The sequence below is a fragment of the Daktulosphaira vitifoliae genome, unplaced genomic scaffold, assembly GCF_025091365.1.
Source record: "Daktulosphaira vitifoliae isolate Bord-2020 unplaced genomic scaffold, ASM2509136v1 Scaffold_1, whole genome shotgun sequence".
Lineage (NCBI taxonomy): Eukaryota > Metazoa > Arthropoda > Insecta > Hemiptera > Phylloxeridae > Daktulosphaira > Daktulosphaira vitifoliae.
This window is the reverse complement of record NW_026099572.1, coordinates 80209071-80229911: the sequence shown is the minus strand read 5'-3', so window position 1 is coordinate 80229911 and position 20841 is coordinate 80209071. Positions and strand designations below refer to the sequence as shown.

Here is a 20841-nt window from a genome sequence, read left to right as displayed (position 1 = left end):
TTTTTTTTTTTGTGTCTGTTACTACTTTTTCTCAGCTCTCACCGAACCGATTTCTTTCAATGATACGTCAAAAGATCACAAATTGTATCTAGTCAAAGATATTACCCTCAAAAATTGAAAAAAATTCTGTCGTTCCCCGTAAATGGGGGAAACCTCCAAAAAAATTATGAATTTAAAAATCGCTTATCTTCGAAATTTTTTTTACTTAAAAGTGCCATAACTTTTTCAAAAATGAACATATCAATATAATTATTTTTTATATAGATGTGTAATATCATTACCTTTCGTTTGGTATATTTTTTTCATAAATTTAACCCTTAACCTACCCGCAAGGGGGGATTTAAAATGANGGGGATTTAAAATGACAACTTTTTCACAAAAAAACAACTTTTTCAACTTAACTTTTGAAAATGTTTCGGAAGGTCTGACACTTTTATATATATATTAAATTAAAGCTAATGTAATATATTTTAATTTGAAAAATAAAAATTTGACCTCTGGACTTGTCTTCGTGCTGAAAATGGCTAACGAATACTATTTTTGTGTGAAAATTTTCGATTTTGTATTTTACATTTTTAACTTTATTATGCTATAACTTTTTGAAAAATGTATGGATCAGTACAATTTTTTCATGAGGAGTAGTATTTATATACATCTTTCATTTGACATACTGTTTTTTTAAATCGGACCATTTCCCTATATACGAGGGGGGTTCAAATCTAAAAAATGCATGTAGAAAGTAGAACTTTTTCAACTTAAATTTTGAAAGTGTTCCGGAAAGTCTGACACTTTTATATATATCTTAAATTAAAGCTAATGTAATTTACTTTATTATGGGAAAAAAAAATTTCGGACTTTATTTTATCTTCACGGTGAAAATGGCTACCGAATGCTATTATTGTGTGAAAATTCTCGATTTTATTTTTTACATTTTTAACTTTATAATGCTATGACATATTGAAAAGTGCATGGATCAACATTATTTTTTTATGAGAAATAATATTTTTTAATAATCCCTTTTTCATTTGACATACTTTATCTTAATAAAAACCACGTATTTGACCCAATAAGTACACCTAATGAAGAAAAAAATAGATTCTTAACGGTCATCAAAGTTTTGTTAACCGTGGCAAATTCTAATGATTTTGACTCAGTCATAAAATTAGAAGCCCAAAGTATAGCTAAAAAATTGTTAAAATTTGAAATAATATTAACGGCATTTGTTTATCAGTCATTATTTTCCCTAATTTCTTCAGCATCAGCAAGTCTTTAATCAAAAAGATTAAATTATACATTGGCACTTTTATATATATCTTAAATTAAAAATAATGTAATGTAATTTATTATGGAAAAATAAAATTTGACTTGTCTTCGTGGTGAAAATGGCTACCGAATGCTATTTTTGTGTGAAAATTCTTGATTTTAGATTTTAGATTTTTTACTTTATAATGCTATAACTTATTGAAAAGTGTATGGATCAACACAATTTCTTTATGAGAAATAACATTTTTGAATAATCCCTTTTTCATTCGACATACTTTATTTTAATCAGGATATTAATAATGAACTAGCAGATCATGTAGCTTTTGGAATAATCCACCAATGTTTTAAAATTAAACACCATCTAAAGATTTGCATCGAAGCGTTTTTTTTTTTTATAGTGATTTTAATCACTGTCAGATATCATTATACTTGATCCATCTATAACACGTCACCACTGTGCCGCGACCCCCCCCGTGCTGGGTTTTTTTACTATTGTATTTGTTGGCATAATATAGAAATAAATATATTATTATAAAATATTTGACACGATTTACGTCGCAAAAAAGTGGTAGACACTGGTTTTGAGGGTTGAGACCCGTGGGCCGTTTATTAATGAGCAACAACAGGTTATTTTAACAAAAAAATAAAACAAACCGAAAAGATGAACACAATAATAATAATCATCTTCGCATAATATCGCGGTACTTTCGCTGGCGTCGACGACGCGATGTATAACGAAGCGACGAGTCATATTTTAAGAATCTAACTACTTTATTTTACAAGCATAATAAAATATATTACTTTAATTTTTTTTCAGATATATTATTGCAATTTTGATAGCATTATGTTATATATTTTATTATTTTTTCACTATAATTTTATATATTGTGAACAACTTATATGTTTCGATTATCAAAATATTCATAGCAGAATAGACACTTATTTAGCTCTATTAAAATATTTTTAAGGCACTCTCTACAAAACCAATGTCTGCACTTTGAGGATATACAATCCCACGCTGGATTTTTATAACAAATTCTACACAAAAGTGGTATAGTGGATAATTTTACTGGAATTCCTTTATAAAAAATATTTATATTTTACATTTTTTAATTATGTAGTATAAAGTATATAAAAATTGGTTTCATTCTAAAATAATTGCTGTACAGAAATAAAAAAAGGACATATACTTAAATACACTATTTTTATACAATAAATAACGTGGTTTAATTAATCAATGATCCGATGATTGAATGACAGACTATACAGAGCGTTTCAGATCTAATTGACAACTCTTAACACTATAATCTGGAATTAATTGCATTTAAAAATTTTGTAAAGTTATTCTGAACACAAAATTGCACAAACTTGGGACACTTCAAATTGGCTCAAACAAAATTTATAAATGCTAATATTTCCGGTCCCCACTTATAACTTTCGATCCATGTATTATTTTGCTATTTCATTAAATAAACTTTGCATTCTTAGATCGTGTAATAACATATTTAGTACTACCTATTTGTGCAACACACTTTTTAATAAATTAGCAATTCTGTAATTGGGCTGGGTAGAATCCATACTGGTGTATGTATATTATACATACACCAGGTAGATAAAAAAAAGTCGATCTTTGAAATTTTAATGAGAACCATTTTAACTTTATTTTATATATTAAAATAGGCGATTTGTGAAGATTTGAGATTTTTAAAAAGAAATTAACTGGTCGTTCTACGTGTTTTTAGTATTTTGATTCATATTATCCGGGCATCTTAAATGGACTAGCTAGAATTTATAAGAATTTTGGTATTACTTTAGTAACATCTAAGAGTAATAATTTAAGAAATTAATCTAAGAGATTTATTAGTTAACCCAAAAGATAAGGTAGAAGAAGATCTAATATCAGGCATTTATAAAATACAATGTAAAAGTTAACAAAAGTAGCAAACGTAGGACAAACAAAAAGAAATATAGGGGTCAAGTTTAAATAGAACTTAAGAAACATTAAATATCAAGAAGTTATGAAATATCCAGTGGTTGAACAGTTATTGACACATAATCAGTCACTTAAACCACAAAATTACTTAAAAACGTAAATAATTAAAAAAAACTTAATACAACAGAGGTAATAGGAATTTTTTAAAAATAAAAACAATTTCATTAATTGGGATCTTGGCCCACTGAAAAATTCTTTATTAAACTTGTGTAAACTGGCAAAATGTGATAATATTACAAAGTGATAAAGTCATGATTTATCATAAAACTTGTAATCAGGATAAAAATACGGAAATAGGAGATTATGTAGCTTTTGGAATAATCCACCTATTTTTAAAATTAAAAAATATCTACAAATTTGCATTAGAACGTTTTTTACAGAAATGATTTTAATTTTTGTCAGTTATCATCTATACTGGATCTACCTGTGCTACGTCTCCACTGTGCTGGTTTTTTTTTACAAAAAATCGTATTTTTTTTATTGAATTTGATGTTTGTTTCACCATAAAAATAAAATAAAGTCTGAAATTTTTTTTTAGATTTGATGCGAAGCTGAGAGAGTATTAATTTTACTAGTTGTTTTTTAATTTTTAATTTTTATTGTGTCTGAACGCTAAATCTCAGCTTTCGCTGGACCGATTTTAATGAACAAAACGTCAAAACATCACAAATCGTATCTAGTCGAAGATATTACTCTCAAAAATTGAAAAAATCCCTTCCCCCCATAAACGGGGGAAATCCCCCCAAAAAATTACAAATTTAAAAATTAGCGATTTTTTTGAAGATTTCCCCTATTTACGAGGAAGGAGGGAAATTTTTTCAACTTTTGAGGGTTACTTCTTCGATTAGATTCAATTTGTGATCTCTTTTCGTATTTTCTTAGCTTTCATCGAAAGCTAAGAAAAAGTAATAAAAGTCACAAAAAAACACATCATAGTAAAATTAATAGTTTCTCGTATCGAAGCTAATATACATATTGAGAAATTGGAAAGGGCTGATAGCAGGCTATAATAGAGAGATATATTTTAAAAAACGAATATATAAATTTAAATTTATGTTTTTTGTGTGTCGCAAAATTGATTAGTTTTTTTCAAAATTTGTATACTTACCGTTTTCATAAATTTTTTTACAATATTTACATTCACCCTTCCAAGTATTTTCATGATGTGTACGACAGTCATTACAAATATATTCTTCACAACACTGTGTTTGATAAATATATCTATTATCTGTCGGTATTGGATTCTTACAATCACTACACACTATTTAAAAAAACATGAACTACTGTTAAAACATTTTATAAGCCAGTAGTTCGATTAAAATATTACATACAGTAATTCACTATTTTTACAAACAATACCACAAATAAATCTTACTATCATTCATTTGATTGGTCATTGCTTAAATATTTATATTTATTATCATTGGTTTATTAAATTATGATAATTGCTTTCAATTTGTGTACTGTCATGGTAACAATACAGATAAGTACAATTGAATGCAAATTTCATAACAAAAAACACATAGTGTCGCCAAATACATTTATAAATATTCGTCACTTTAAAGATTAAATACACTTAGTACATATTTTTAACAATTCAATTTGTATTATGAATGGACGTAGCGAAATGTTACAAATGACACAGGCGATTACATTATAAATAGCACAAATGTCGAGTGGCTTAAATGGTGAACTACATGTAGTGTTTTATATTTTTAGTATTTTAAATGTATGTAAATTTTTAAAAAATTATTGTTATACACTTTATTTACATTTTAAGAAATTATGTAAGATTTTATAGGATTTTAACTTTTACTAATTATTTTTCTATTGAAATTCTATTTATTTTTTAAATTTTAATACTATTCTAGGAATCCTTAACAAGACTTTAACATAAAATGTCGTATTACAATAATACACTAAACTGGTGGCCTCTAAAAAAAATTTTACGAATTATTTTAAACAGAAAGTATTGGCAGTCAAATATTTTACGATCGGAGGAGATGAACAGTCCTTAATGATAAAAATGATTTTCGATGCTTAACCATAAAGCTTTTTTATTTGTTTTACTATATCAAAGTATTATTATGGACTAAAATCAGTGTAGAGTGATATCTAGATACAATACCTAGATAAAAAAATTCTGAATTTGTATCTCTTTCAGACAATTAAGGATATGATTATCTAAATGATATCTTAGTTAATATACATTCATTTAGATAAATCTAACTAAATTACTAAAATATTTCTCGTTTTAATTTTTATATATGCATAGTGAAACGTATTTAACTAACAACTTTTATAACTTTTGGTATAGTAAAAATTTTGTTGTAATTTGTATTAATCAATTTTAGCTTTCTTAGACTACGTTAAAAACATTTTTTTTATTATTTGATATTACTTATAATAATATATAATTAATTCTTAGTATTTTTTCCAAAATTTCAACATACCTTTTTTTTTTTATTTTCTCTTACAAAAAATGGTTATGAGTTAATAACAATTTTAGGATAAGCACAAAGGAATTATATGCAAATTTATACATAGAGATGTAATAAAACGCAGGTGGTTTCAATTCATGGATGTATATTAGAGTGGTCTTTAGCTACATAGGTCTATTTTTTTAAAATTCTGCAACACACAAAAAACATCTATTTAAATTTATAAATCGTTTTTTAAAAAAAATCTCTCTATTATAAGCCTGCTTTCAACCAGTATATTATTTTTATTTGTGCATTTTCAAGTCACGTTTAAAATAAATACTTAATTATATTCCTCTAATAATAATAAACAAAAAGTTATTATTTTTTTCAATACAGCCGTTGTTAAAAATTTTCTTACAAAATATATTTATGTAAATAAAAATAATATACTGGTTGAGAGCAGGTTTATGATAGAGAAATATTTTTTAAAAAACGATTTATAAATTTAAATAGATGTTTTTTGTGTTGCTGAATTGATCAGTTTTATTCAAAATTTTGTTAACTTACCATTTTCATAAATTTTGTTACAATATTTACATTCACCCTTCCAAAATTTTTCATACCATTTACGATTCATGTTACACATATATTTTTTACAACACGTTGTTTGATAAATAAATCTATTATCTGCTGGTACTGGATGCTTACAAACAATACACGCTATTTAACAAAAACGAAGTACTGTTAATTTTTTGGTAAGTATAATTTTAAAGTACACGTAATCATTGGAACAGTACTTTTAATAGAAATATTTTAAATAATCATTAATAACGTTTATTTTTTTAATAAAAGTAAAAGTCAATATGATTATATTATGTCGTAATGGATTATTAGCAGTAATTTGTATTTCATTTAGACAATTAAGGATACAATTATCTAAAGCTATCTTAGTTAATATACACTTATTTTGATAAAACTAACTAATTAAAATATTTCTCATTTGAATTTTTATAGACTGAGTAGTAAAGATCTAACTTAGTTAATAATGAATTTATTCCGATGACTTGTCTTCTATATGTAAATGCACGCCAAAATTCAATAACATATAGATAAAAATAAATTAAAGGGCAATGAAACCGTATCAAATTCATAGAGGAAAACTAAAATTGCAATACACGAGTTTGATAAGAGAAGATCAAAGATAAATTTATATGGATAGTTGAAGACAAAGGCTAGTGATAAAGAAACATGAAATTTGCTGTAAACCAATCATTAGGTTGAATATTGCAGAGGGAGACTTTTTTATCAATATTGACAACAAGAACGCCGTCCGGTGTCGGCCATTATGCCACATGGTGTTGATAGGGCGGTTACAAAGTCGGTAGGATATCCACCGTTTTGTAAATATCTCTAATGAGTATAAATAATTCATTCAACATATTTTCTCTTGCTTACTTCCAAATATTTTCTTGGATCTCATCTATTCCTGCCGCTTTCTTTGATTTTAAGTTTCTTAATGCTTTGTCAAATTTGTCTTATAAAACTGGGAACTCTACATACTCTTAATCTTGTTAAATATCATTTATTTTTTTTAAATTTATAATAACTAGTTCTTCATCATGATATAGTGCTTCTATGTATTCCTTACATCTATTTACAATCTGTTACTGCTCATCAATAATTTTTCCTTCTTAATTTTTTATTGCTCCACATTTGGTTGTATGAACTAACAAAATGTCTATTTCCTCACATTTTTGTTCTAATTATTTTTCTTATGCTGCTTTTGATTTTCTTATAATCAAGTTTTTTAAAGTCCTATATCTCTTTTTATATTCATCAGTATTTTAGTTTTTATATTTTCTTCTATCCTTTCAATAATTGTTTGCGTTATCCATTGCTTTCTTGGTGATGTGCCTTTTGTTTCTGTCATTTGTTGCATTTGTAGTTGCTTTTCTCTGGAAAGTCCATCTGCTGTTAATGTTTTATTTATCTTATATTTCTATTTTATTTATGTATTCTTTAAAATTTTCATTTACTTTATCTTCCACTAATTTATTGCCATCGATTAGTATTTCCTTTTCTTTTAATATTTTGAATTTCAGATTACATTCGCAGTGTGCCTCATTGTGGATTATACGTTTGTAAATAATACATTCACGGTGTATTTTAAAGCTGTGGATGGTTTAAATTTTTTTCGTATTATTTAATAATTAACTATCGTTTTATTGGATGATGTATAATGCAATTAATACGACGTTTATAAATAGTGGATTTTATTTTTAATCCATGGTATATTTTAAAGTAAATTTTTCTCTATATTTATTTGTCAATTATGCAATTAAACAACATGTTTTCGTCAGATAATTTTTGGTGTATATTACGATGGAAGAAAATTGTTTATCTTACGTTTATTCAAGGATTCACATTGCACAGTAAAAAGCAATAAAATTTGTATAAATTGGTTCAGGCATTATATCTTTAAATATCAAAGCACCTGAATACATCATAATTTATCTAAATTCAGTTGCCTTAAAATGCAAGCAAAATCTGTGTTTAAAGATGGTGCTATAATTTCCATTCTTTTATTAATGTACTCTATTTTTGTCGAAGAAAGTCTAATTGGTTTTTATTTTGACAAGTACATAATTTTGATAAAGAAGTACACTAAAAAAAAAAAATGTTAAAAAAAGATATAGCGTGAAAGTTATAAGTTTTTTTATTATGTTTTAAATATTTAAAATTGTGTTAATATACAAGTGTTAAATAACGTTATATAAGTTTCAATAAATTTAGGCCTTTTATCATTATCAAGTTATAATTGTGTAGTTTTAGCTTTGATGCGAAACTAAGAAGGTATTGATTTTACCATGATGCATTTTTTTTTGGTCAGTTGCCACTTTTTCTGTTTTACAACAATTAATGTTTATGATTGTTTCCAATTATAAAATGTAGCCGATAAGAATCATCATTATTATCTATTAAAGGCAATGGATTTTCGTTTAAGCCATTCCTCTATTAAGCCAGTCAACGAAGGAAAAATGGCGGAAATAATTCCCAACCAAATCATTACCAGAAATTCTGGCTGGGTTGACAAAAGAGAATATGAGGTAGGTGAAATGAGGAGTCAGTGACAATAGGCAAGGACGTGATTGGAGAGGTGGAAAGTTTTAAGTATTTAGGATCAATATTGCAAAAGAGCGATGGTATTAACGAGAATGTAAGACACAGGATTAAGTGCGGGTGGTTAAAGTAGAGAGAAGCGTCTGATGTCTTATGCGATAAAAGATTTCCAATGAGACTAAAAGGTAAATTCTAAAACAATGTAGTGAGACTAGCTATGATGTATGGTTCAGAGTATTGGGCGTTTGATAAGAAAGTAGAGCAGAGAATGAGTGTAGCAGAGATGAAAATGCTTAGTTAGATGAGTGGAATGACTAGAAAAGATAGAATAAGGAACGAGCATATAAGAGGGAGTATAGGTGTAGCGTCAATCGTGGATAAGATAACAGAACATAGACTTAGATGGTTTGGTCATGTTATGAGGAGAGAAGAATCGGAAGCTGTAAGAACAGTTATAAAAATGAATGTTGAAGGAATAAGAGGTAGAGGAAGACCAAAAAAGAGATGGAGGGATGTTATTGAATGCGATGTGAGGATAGCTGATGTGAGCGTAGAAGATGTGGGATATCGTGTTAAGTGGAAGTTTAGGATGAGAGTGGCCGACCCAAAGTAGTTGGAATTAAGGCAAAGAAAAAGAAAAAGATTAGCAAAAATTCCGGTGGCAATTGACATAATATAATAATTATAATATAACAATTATTGTTGTTTGGGAATGTACAATTTAGCGTTTAGTTGGGTTTAAACAATATAGCGTCAAATCAATTACTTACTCATCGGTTGTATCTTAATATACACTACACTTTAATGATACTATAAATAAATAAACTCACACATAGACACATATGCATTTATAACATTGTGTCTAATGTAAGTATAACATGATAAAAAGTAATGGTAAAATTAAAAAAAATGGAATATAAATTTTAGTACTCATATTAAATGTAATGTAACTCGAAAAATATTTGTTTAAATGAAAAAATATAAGTTATCTTTTTTGTTTCAAATTGTTTTTTAAACAACTTTTGTACGAAACTTTTTTTTGTAAGTTAAATATTTTTTGAGAAAATTAAAAAAGCTCATATTTTTTAACTTTTGCAAGGCTGTAAAAAAAAAAGCTCAAGTCCAATCGATGAGGACTTTTAGTATGTCATTATGCATATCTTAATTCAACTTTAAAAAAAAAAAAAATTTGGTTGGGAATTTTTTCCGCCATTCGTCAAAATTACTCCTTCGTTGATTGGCCTATATGTTTATTTTCAAGAAACGTTCAAAATATTGTTTCCTTGGGCTTCCTCTTGGTTTCTTCCCAGTTATTTTTCCTTCATAGATGTTGATTATAAAATCATTTTGTTTGACGATGTATCCGATTAATTTTATTTTTTTTGATTCAATAGCCCTAATAAGCTGTCTTTCTTTTTGTAATTCTTCTAACACTTGCTCATTTATTTTCTTGTCTATCTATTTTGTCTTTATCATTATTCTCCATATCCATTACTCTGATGCTTCTAGTTTTTATCTATATTTCTTATCAATTGTCCATGTTTTACTACCATATAAGAGCACACTCCAGACAAATGTTTTAATACTCTTTTACGTATGCCAATACTCAGTTGTCTATTGGTGAGAAGCTAATTTTTGTTTTGGAATGCTTACTTTGACAGTAATATTCTTCCTCTGATATACGGTAGAATATGGTAGCCATTTCCACCACGAAGACAAGTTATATATAAAAAGAATTAAGGAAAAAGGCAAATAAATGTATTTCCACAGGCAGGTTCGAAACTCATACCTCAAATGTGAGAGACATAAGAGTTATCGATAAGGCAACCTTATATTGCATTTGGCAGTATATAAAAATGGTAATTTAAGCTACTATCAATTTCAAATTTATATTTTATAACTTAAAAAAAAAAATCAAAAATATTAAAATAAGTTTAACTTTATATGCTATGTTAATGAGATTCATTTATAAAAATCGGTGTATTTGAAAATAAAATAAAATATACATTCGTGAATTTTAATATAAAAATAGCATATTGTTTGTATATGGTTGCCATTTTTACCATGGAGACAATCAAAAGTTTTCACCATGAAAATAAGTCCAGAGGTCAAATTTTTTTTCATAGTTAAGTATATTACATTAGCTTTATTTTAACATTTGTTTGAAACTCTGAGTATTTCCGCAACAATTTCAAAACTTCAAAAAAAAAAACTAAAAAAGTTGAATTTTTGCGCAGAAGGTACTATTTTGAAACCTTTCTGTGGACAAGTAAAGGATCAGATTTTCAAAAAAATGATATCAAATGATAGATAAATTTGTGATCTTTTGACGTATCGTTGAAAAAAATTAGTCCGGTGAGAACTGAGAAAAAGTGGCGAAAGTCATAAAAAAAACACATCATAATAAAATTAATACGTTTTCAGCTTCGCATCGAAGCTAAAATAAAGAATTTAAAATGGGTTTACAATAATATTGATGTCCTTCCATAACTTATCTATCAATATTTAAACACAATCAAAAAACTGGAAATTACAATAGTGTCCCAGATAATTGAAAATAACTTAGCTGAAAATAGCAATGATATAAAATATAATCCAGAACTCGAGACACATAGAACTCCATGAAATATCATTACCAGAGGATCAAATTAATATGGACGGAACATAAGTATGTTCTAAGTATATCACCCAAACTAAACGGCGAATTTGACAAAACAACGAAAACTAGTATCGATAAACTCTAGAGCACAAGGAATTGGACGCGACACAAATGATAAAGGTGCAAATAAAATCAACCTTGAAAATTTTTATTAGATACCCCTAGATATTAAGTATATATATAAAAAAATTTTTACAGGTAGTTTAACGCAATTTTCGTATTTTGACCAAAAATACTTCCTAATTATTAAAATTATAAATTTTGATTAATTATAATCATCAATATATAGACTCTATATATTGATGATAAAAAAATCATTCTATAATATAGAGTGATTTTTTTATCATAACCCACTCAATTACTTGCACAATATATATAATTTAAACATAATTTTTTGGATATCTTTAGTTAAATATTATTTTTGAATTATTAACTATTTAAAACTTTTCATGCTCATCCCTTATGCCTTGTAAGGGTGTCAACTTTGTTTTTAACACGCTTATACTAGTGTCACCTGTATGTATGTATGTATGTATGTTTGTAACTCAAAACGCCACGCGTTATCGCATATTCCGTCGTCTAGACTAGACTGTCATAACGCATTCACCTCACCCTACGCCTCGCTCATTACACGCCGGCAATACTATTCCTGTATAAATTTATTTTTGGTTATCGTACCCGTACACGTGTGCTTGTCATCAATATTATATATATATAAACAAATTTTTATTTTAACTGACTATTATCATCCGCGTGTCATATGGCTTACGTATATATTCCTACCGCCGTTTATACCTCAGGTTTAACGTTAGTCCGACCCGCCTGCTTATAAAACACGGCTATACCTAATGCATGATACGTTTACGTACTTAAGTCGCTTTACTTGTATATATATATATATTCTAATTACTATTGAAATTTATATATTCACACGTTTTATTCTAATTGAGAGATATAAAGTATTCATTTCGATTACGAAGGATGATTTCCGTATCTTCATTTTTCGTCACTACCTCCACGTTCCGAGAGTNTTCGTCACTACCTCCACGTTCCGGGAGTGGGTAATTTACGCGTCTGCTGCTTTCCTTGGATGTGGGAGCTGTTTCTCAGACTCCCTCCCCGGAATCGAACCCTGATTTCCCATTACCCGTTACAACCATGATATTGATAGTAACTACTATCATAACATAAAACTAAAAAGTGAAAAATAAATATAGTTTAAAAAAACTAATAATACAGGCTTTTAAAGCACATCGAATTAAAAATTTAAAAATAATTTTCAAAATAAGCTTAAAATAATTATGAACAAAAAATACTAGTATTATTGTGATAAAAACGTGTGTGCTTTTTGCCATATTTTTCGTATATTGAGCACCCGACGCTTTTATCACAATAATACTAGTATTTTTTATTCATAATTATTTTAAAAATTATTTTTAATTTTTTATTTCAATGTGCTTTAAAAGCGTGTTTTTTTAGTTTTTTTAAACTATATTTATTTTTTTAAATGGGAACACATATTTTTAATTTAATAAAATGTTTTGACTTTTAATTCAATAGTAAATGTCATTTGAATTTTTAATATAACTTATTTGTTTATTAGATATAAAGACTTAAAATTTCAAGTTTTTGAGTTAATATAAATGTAAGAGATTACAAATACAGGTAGTTAATTGGTTTTTATGACATTGACATTAGCAGATACACAGCATTGTTATTATCAATGATAGTAAGGCACATTGTTGTGAGTTTATAAATACACTAACTGACAATACAGAAAGTATATCTAATGATAGTCATAATTGATAATAAACAATCTGTGACTGTGACAGCAATTGGTCCATAGATATAGACACGCACGCTATTGTCGGTGATGACAACAGCGCCACCAAAACCGGTAGTTTGTGCCTGGCCCTCAACACAGAATCACGACGGAACATGCACTGTCCAACATCGCCCAAGAATCACTCATAAGGGTTGTAATGTCACAAGCCAAGGGCATAGAAATAAAAGACAATCAATATCTAACAGCAGTTGCTTACGCGGACGATATAGTCTTATTAGACGAAACAGATAACGACCTACAAAATACATCAGATATCTTGCTAAACAGAGGAAAAATATTTACTTTAAAATTAATGAGACAAACACAAAATACATGATAGTATCTAACCAAAATCACAGAATAAAATCCTAACTGCATGGAAACTAAACGCAAAGAGACCCAGAGAATGACCTAGACAAAGATGAACAGATAGGATTAAAGAAGACCTAAAATGCTGAAAGTAGAGAAAGCAGAAGAAAAGTCAAAAGTCAGAGAAGATTGGAAACAATATGTTGTTGCGGCACTGGACCTTAAGGCCTATTAATGTCTGAAGATGCCGAAATTGTAAATATATGATCAATAAATATATTATCTATACATATTTTTATTAATTAAATTTATTATATAATAATAGTAAGTATAAAGTATACTTTATATTTTAATTTAGCACTGTATTTTCTAAAATTAAAGTAATGTTATTTAAAATACATTAAATAATTTAATTAATTGTGATTGTGCATAGAAAAATTAAAAAACCCACAATAGATTTAATTTTTACAAAATATTCTCAAAATCCAATCACAAATATACATTAATTATTTCAGTTAGCATAAGTTCGTTATATATTTCGTGACAATAGAATAAGTAAAATTAATAATAATTATACATTTAATTTTACAACATCCAATTTCAACAAAATCATTTTGTGTAGGACAAAATTTACCCAAACATTTACTACAGCTAAATTATATTTTGTAAATAATTCATTCATAGCTAATACTTATAATTATTGCCTATAATTATAGTGCTAATAATTTTAAAAATAAATCTTACTATTAGTTAATGATTTTCGACAATTTGGACAAGTTGGGTTATATTTCATAAATATCCATTTGAAGATGCAAGCATTATGAAACTTCCTACCACAATAATCATGTTTTCTAATTACTGAGGAAAGTTCGCATGCACAAATAGGACAATCTTCAAAAAATAATATTAATATAATAATTTTTTTAATTACAAAAACCAATACTGTTATTAGTTTTTTGTAAATTTCAGATCAGAAATATACTACACTTTCAATGGAATTTTTATGCATTTATGTTTTTTTTAACCAGTTTTATTTACTCTACTTGGCAAATTAATATTCATACCTTCATTTTCGATTTCTAATGCTGTAAGAAATTTTTATTTAAGTTATAAATTTGGAAGATAATTTATTTTAGCTTCGATGCAAAGCGAGAAGGTATTGGTTTTACTATGATATGTGTGTTTCTTTTTTGTCTGTTACCACTTTTTCTCAGCTCTATCCGAACGGATTTTTTTAAACGATACGTCAAAAGAACACAAATCGTATCTAGTAGAAGAAATTACCCTCAAAAATTGAAAACATTTACCTCGTTCCCTGTAAATGGGGGAAACCTCCTAAAAAATTACAAATTTAAAAATCGCTAATTTTCAAATCTTTTTCAATTTTTTTACTAAAAACTGCCGTTACTTTTTCAAAAATGAACATATCAATAAAATTTTTTTTTTTTATAGATGCTTGATGTCTTTACCTATCATTTGGTATATTTTTTTTGTAAATCTGACACTTAACTTTTGAAAATGTTCCGGAAGGTCTGACACTTTAATATATATCTTAAAATAAAGGTAATGTAATGTACTTTATTCTAAAAAAAAAAAAAAATTGACCTCTGGACTTGTCTTCATGGTGAAAATAGACATCAAAATTAATAAAAAATTACGATTTTTGTAAAATAATTCGTTTTTATATTTTTAACTTAATAATGTTATAACTTTTTGGAAAATGTATAGATCAGTAATTTTTATTTTTATAGATGCTTGATGTCTTTACCTATCATTTGGTATATTTTTTTTTGTAAATCTAACACTTAACCTGCCCACTGAAGGGGATTTAAAATGACAACTTTTTCACAAAAAATTGACTTTTTGAAAATTAGCGATTTTTAAATTTGTAATTTTTTAGGAGGTTTCCCCCATTTACGGGGAACGAGGTAAATGTTTTCAATTTTTGAGGGTAATTTCTTCTACTAGATACGATTTGTGATCTTTTGACGTATCGTTTAAAGAAATCCGTTCGGTGAGAGCTGAGAAAAAGTGGTAACAGACAAAAAAAAACACATCATAGTAAAGCCTTCTCAGCTTCGCATCGTAGCTAAAACATAATTTTTCTTTAAAGTAAAATTAAACTTGCCTGTTTCATAGATAAATATAGATGTAGTACCTAAATCATTTGAATCAAAATGATATGAATTTATTTAAAACTTATTTTTACAAATAATTGTTAGGAGATGCGTAAGGATTACAGGAAGGACATTAATCAATATCTAAACTTTAATATATATATAAAAGTAATGTTTAAAATACAAATATAAATAGATTTTAGTTTTTTTTTCGGATTATACGGGTTCAGTTTAAATACCGATTTCTTGTCTTGCATAAATACACATCTGAAACCTCATTTATACCATATTGTAGTAGTACATATTTTTAAGATTTAGATTTAGATTTATGATATGTAAAATTATAAATATATTATTGTTCTTTTTATTTTATGCGGTGGTGACCCTAGGTCACCGTCCGATTTTACAGTAGTAGTATGTGTTTCAGATATATATTATACAAAAAAAATCTAAAATATTTAAATTTTAATGTAGGTACCAAAGTTTATTTTACAAATTAAATTACTAAAAATTAAACGGTTGAATATGATTTCAATTTCAATTTTTTTTTCGGTTTATATTGGTGTTTAAAATCAGTTTTGATACTGGTTTCAAATCCTGAATAATATTTGGCAGAAGCCTCATTTACACTGCATACAAGAAGTATTCCTTTTTTAATTTTTTTTGTTTCATATATTTTATATTCAAGTCCCTATATAAATGACAGATTGTTATGTTATAATATTTTATTATGCTAAAGAGGTACTGGTCGGTAGCTTACGATATTTTAACTTTTGAATAAAAACACTTTATTTTTACTCTATAATATGGACTGTATTTTTATTTTATATCTTTTACATTTTATATACGAAAAACTATAGGTGCGCGTAAGTGAGCCGGACTCATCATTCGCTGTCCAGTTTTCGACTAACTTACAAACAAAATCCTACGCTGCACCGCCCCCACCTATTCTATAACAAATATATCTAGCGTTTTTTCTCCAATATCAAACAGGTACTTTATATTGAAGTTTATTTATTTTATATATTGTCGTATTCAATTTTTAATTTCTATCACTTGTTGATGTACCAGTCGAGTAGGTTAGAAAATATGCAGTAGGAATATTATTGTATATAATCTGAGAAAATTAATGATTTGTAGGAATGATAAGACCAAGAAGACTGGACTGAATAAGGTGCTTCTCAATAATGTAAGTTGTAACGTACGTATTAATATTAAAGTATTAATATTATGAACAACATAGTTATAGAACAAATGTGTAAATGGGATTAATATTTGTAATTGATATTAATTTTTGTAAATATTGAGACCAAATAATTATTATATACAACGACATCCATATAACCAAACCAAGTATTACACATTCTAGAAATTTTATGTTAAAATAATTTCATTCACTTTCATAGCAAATGATATACATACTTTCATTTTCAGTTTCTAATGCTGTAATTATAATTATTATTTTTAATATTTATCAAATTTAGAAGATTTTTGAGTTTATTTTTGTAAATTATTAAGTGGTTTATAATAAACGGACAATCCTTTATATTGCATATGACCTAAACCAAACAATAATTTCAAGTTTCCATGTATTTCTTTATTGTTAGTTGAAGGACTTTTAGTTCTTAAATTTCTTAAAGAAATAGAATATATATAATTTAATTAATATAATTAATATACATACCTTCATTATTGGTTTCTAATACTGTAACTATTTTTTTTTTTTATTATTGTCAAAAAAAAATTTAAAATATAAAAATAAGAAATATCCAATTTATTATTATTTAATTTTAAGTACATGAGTGACAATACTTAATATCTATGTTTTAATACAAGCAGATAATTTATTTTTATTTTACAAATTAAATTAAAAAAAGAAAATGTGTTTCAGTTTTGATTTGTTTATGGATTGTAGAAGAATGAATGTTAAAAAAATGTTAATAGTAATTAAAAAAACATAATTTTTTAAAATTGAACATATACTTGCCTGTATTAGATGTAGCACCTATATCATTTGAAACAAAATAATATGAACTTATTTTTACAAAAAAATGTTAGGAGATAAGTAAGTATTACAAGAACGACAATACTTAATATCTAAATTTTACACAGATATAAAATTTATGTTTATAATATATAAAGATGATAACAGACGGCGGAAAAGCGTTTACGGCGATGAAGTTATTTAGTGATGGTCAGGGCCCAATTACTGGTGGTGTGCAAGACGAGAACTCTGAGCACAAGGATGTAATAAACAAGTAATAAGAATAACGACGTACAATGGCTGAACAATTTACCTTTCAATTGAAGGCGCTTGCTACAAAAAAATAATGATACATAATGAAAAAAATTTTTTTTAATAATTGTATTTTTTTGGCGTGTAATCGAGTGGTTTATGATAAGCCGCTCATTATGAAACGATGGTGTCTTGGCTGAATAATACTATTGCATGAAGTTAATGTTGGCTTTACTCCATCAACTACATTGTATTCGAATGACATTAAAATTTAACCTACTGTCCGGCTCTTAAGTAAAATAAATATTGATAACAATTAGTTTCTTTGTTTATTTTCTAATAATATTATTTAATAAATTATATTTATCTAATAGTACATTATTTTATTTTCCAGTTATAATTAAATATGTGCTATTTATTGTAATATGTGTTATAATGGATTTTCGATTTTTGTTCATGTATTATGTATTTAATATTTTAGGGTAAGTTGAAAAATAATATTCCAAGGTGAGCGGCTGTGTTTATATATATATATATATATATGTATAACATTGACCTCCTTAAAATAATAGCTCCATTATTGTTGGGTAGAGTGTGGCACTCGTGTATGACCGGTTCGAACGTATTCATGCTAAGTCCAGCCGTTGTTACTTCCTCAGCGAGCGACACATCCTTTTTAACACGCTTATATTGTATGTTAACAGTACACTTGTTTCGCGCTTCTAGTAATCAGCAGCCGTACAATTAGTAATTGCTCGCCTTGTAGTCTTTACTGATTTTGTTCAGTATTATTTTCCGGTCAATAACTTTGCCACTGTCTCAATTTTTCTCAATCCGACATCAGATAAGTCATTAATTTATTATCATTTTGTGATTGTATTATATCATAAGATTAATATTGTTTTCATATGTAAGTTATCCCCCTTTCCCTTTACTTTTAAGAATTTCATTTGCAAAACAGTAAACATATTTCTTATTTTATATTTACATAAACAGGTGTACCTATTTACTTATCCCCTTTTTATTTTCCTTTATTTTAGCTTCGATGCGAAGCTGAGAAGGTATTAATTTTACTATGATGTTTTTTTTTGTGTCTGTATATGTTTTTTGTGTAGCTCTCACTGAACCAATTTTGATGAAAAATATGTCAAAAGATCACAAATCGTATATAGTTAAAGACATTACCCTCAAAAATGAAAAAAATCCCTCGTTCCCCGTAAGCGGGGGAAATCCCCCAAAAAATTACAAATTTAAAAATCGCTAATTTTCGATATTTTTTCAACTTTTTTTACTTAAAATTGCCATAACTTTTTTAAAAATGACCGAATCATTTTTTTTTATAGATACCTTAGGTATTTATCTATCATTTTATATATTTGTGTGAACATTTGACCCTTTAACAGCCCACAGGAAGGGTTTTAAAATGGTAACTTTTTTACAAAAAATTAACTTTTTCAACTTAACTTTTGAAAATGTTCCGGAAAGACTGACACTTTTATATATATCTTAAATTAAAGCTAATGTAATATACTCTAATTTGAAAAAAAAAAAATAACCTCTGGACTTGTCTTTGTGGTGAAAACGGACATCAAGATTAAAGAAAAACGTACGATTTCCGTGAAAAAATTTTCGATTTTATATTTTATATTATTTAATTTATATTTAATATAACTTTTGGAAAATGTATGGATCATAATTATTATTTTTTATAATAAATTTTTATATCCCCTTTCATCTGACCCGCTTTTTTTGAAAATCGGATATACCCCTTTATACAACGGGGGTAAAAACTTTAACCATGCGTATTGTTACTAGGACATTTTCAATTTAATTTTTGAAAGTATTCCGAAAATACTGACACTTATTTTATATGTATATATATATATATATATTAAATTAAAGATTATGTAATATATTTTAATTTGAAAAAAAAATTTGACCTCTGGATTTGTCTTCATGGTAAAAATGACTACCATATTCAAAAATTTGCTATTTTTGTGTTAAAATTCTGGATTTTGTATTTTATTTTATTTTAAAATATTTTCACGAGGAGTACACTGATTTTCATAATTATTATATAAATCTAATTGACATAGCATAGAAAGTTAAACTTATTTAAATTGTTTTGCTTCTTTTAAGTCGAGAAAAATAACTTTGAAATTTAAACTAGCTTAAATAGCCAATTTTTTAAGCCGACGGTACCAATGTACGGTTGTCGAGTTGATAAAACTTGTGTTTTACAAGCTATCTTTTCATGATTACTGTGTATACATATGATGATAGTGTGTATACATTCAAACATGGCATTAATACCATGATAAGAAATTAGATAAGGCAATTATTACTTATCACTCTCATTCAAAAGTATATTGAAAAGATATCGTTTTCTTCTGTCCTTTTCTCAATACGTATTTCAATGTTTATAACCGTAAAATAGTACATGAAAATACAAATTTTTACAAACTTCAAAACGCTACAGAATATTTACTACTGAATATTAATAAGATATTTTTTTACTAAAATTTTTCTTAAATTCTACTCTACAAAATAGCTATCTTAGATTTTTTTTTTACATTTTATTTAAAATTTTAAAATAATTAATATTTTTAATAAAATGTAAAAAAAATAATTATTGAGATATAGTTATAGACCTAACGTATAACTATTATTTAAAAAAAAATTCAACTAAAAATATTAACTGGATCAAAAGTTATTTAAGTTGTCAGTGAGTGGTGGGCCACCCTGTATATATATATATATATATACATCTTGTGCGGCCATAGTGGTGGCGAACGGGATAACTATATAAATACATACTGATATTTATACATTTATATTTAAATATAACTATAAATTTCTGTTAGGTCGTAGCAGCGAATTACGCATTACCGATAGT

At 26.7% G+C, this 20841-nt stretch overlaps 1 protein-coding gene across 8 annotated transcripts in view; it reads right to left on the bottom strand.

Annotated features, from left to right (window-relative positions):
• Window positions 1–20841, bottom strand: part of LOC126899814 (uncharacterized) — a 32123-nt gene that overhangs the window by 1918 nt on the left and 9364 nt on the right. For 2 of the 8 annotated variants that reach the window (XM_050675039.1, XM_050675054.1), the window contains 8 exons: window positions 17697–17714; window positions 17394–17420; window positions 17132–17152; window positions 15721–15750; window positions 14657–14677; window positions 14337–14483; window positions 6247–6399; window positions 4365–4517 (listed from right to left, as the gene is read on the bottom strand). In XM_050675039.1, coding sequence (XP_050530996.1) covers window positions 4365–4517; window positions 6247–6399; window positions 14337–14483; window positions 14657–14677; window positions 15721–15750; window positions 17132–17152; window positions 17394–17420; window positions 17697–17714 — 570 coding nt within the window. Of the gene's footprint in view, window positions 1–4364; window positions 4518–5709; window positions 5888–6246; window positions 6400–14336; window positions 14484–14656; window positions 14678–15720; window positions 15751–17131; window positions 17153–17393; window positions 17421–17696; window positions 17715–20841 lie in introns of those variants that run through there. The other 6 variants (XM_050675063.1, XM_050675074.1, XR_007702724.1 and 3 more) reach the window with 5 other exon arrangements.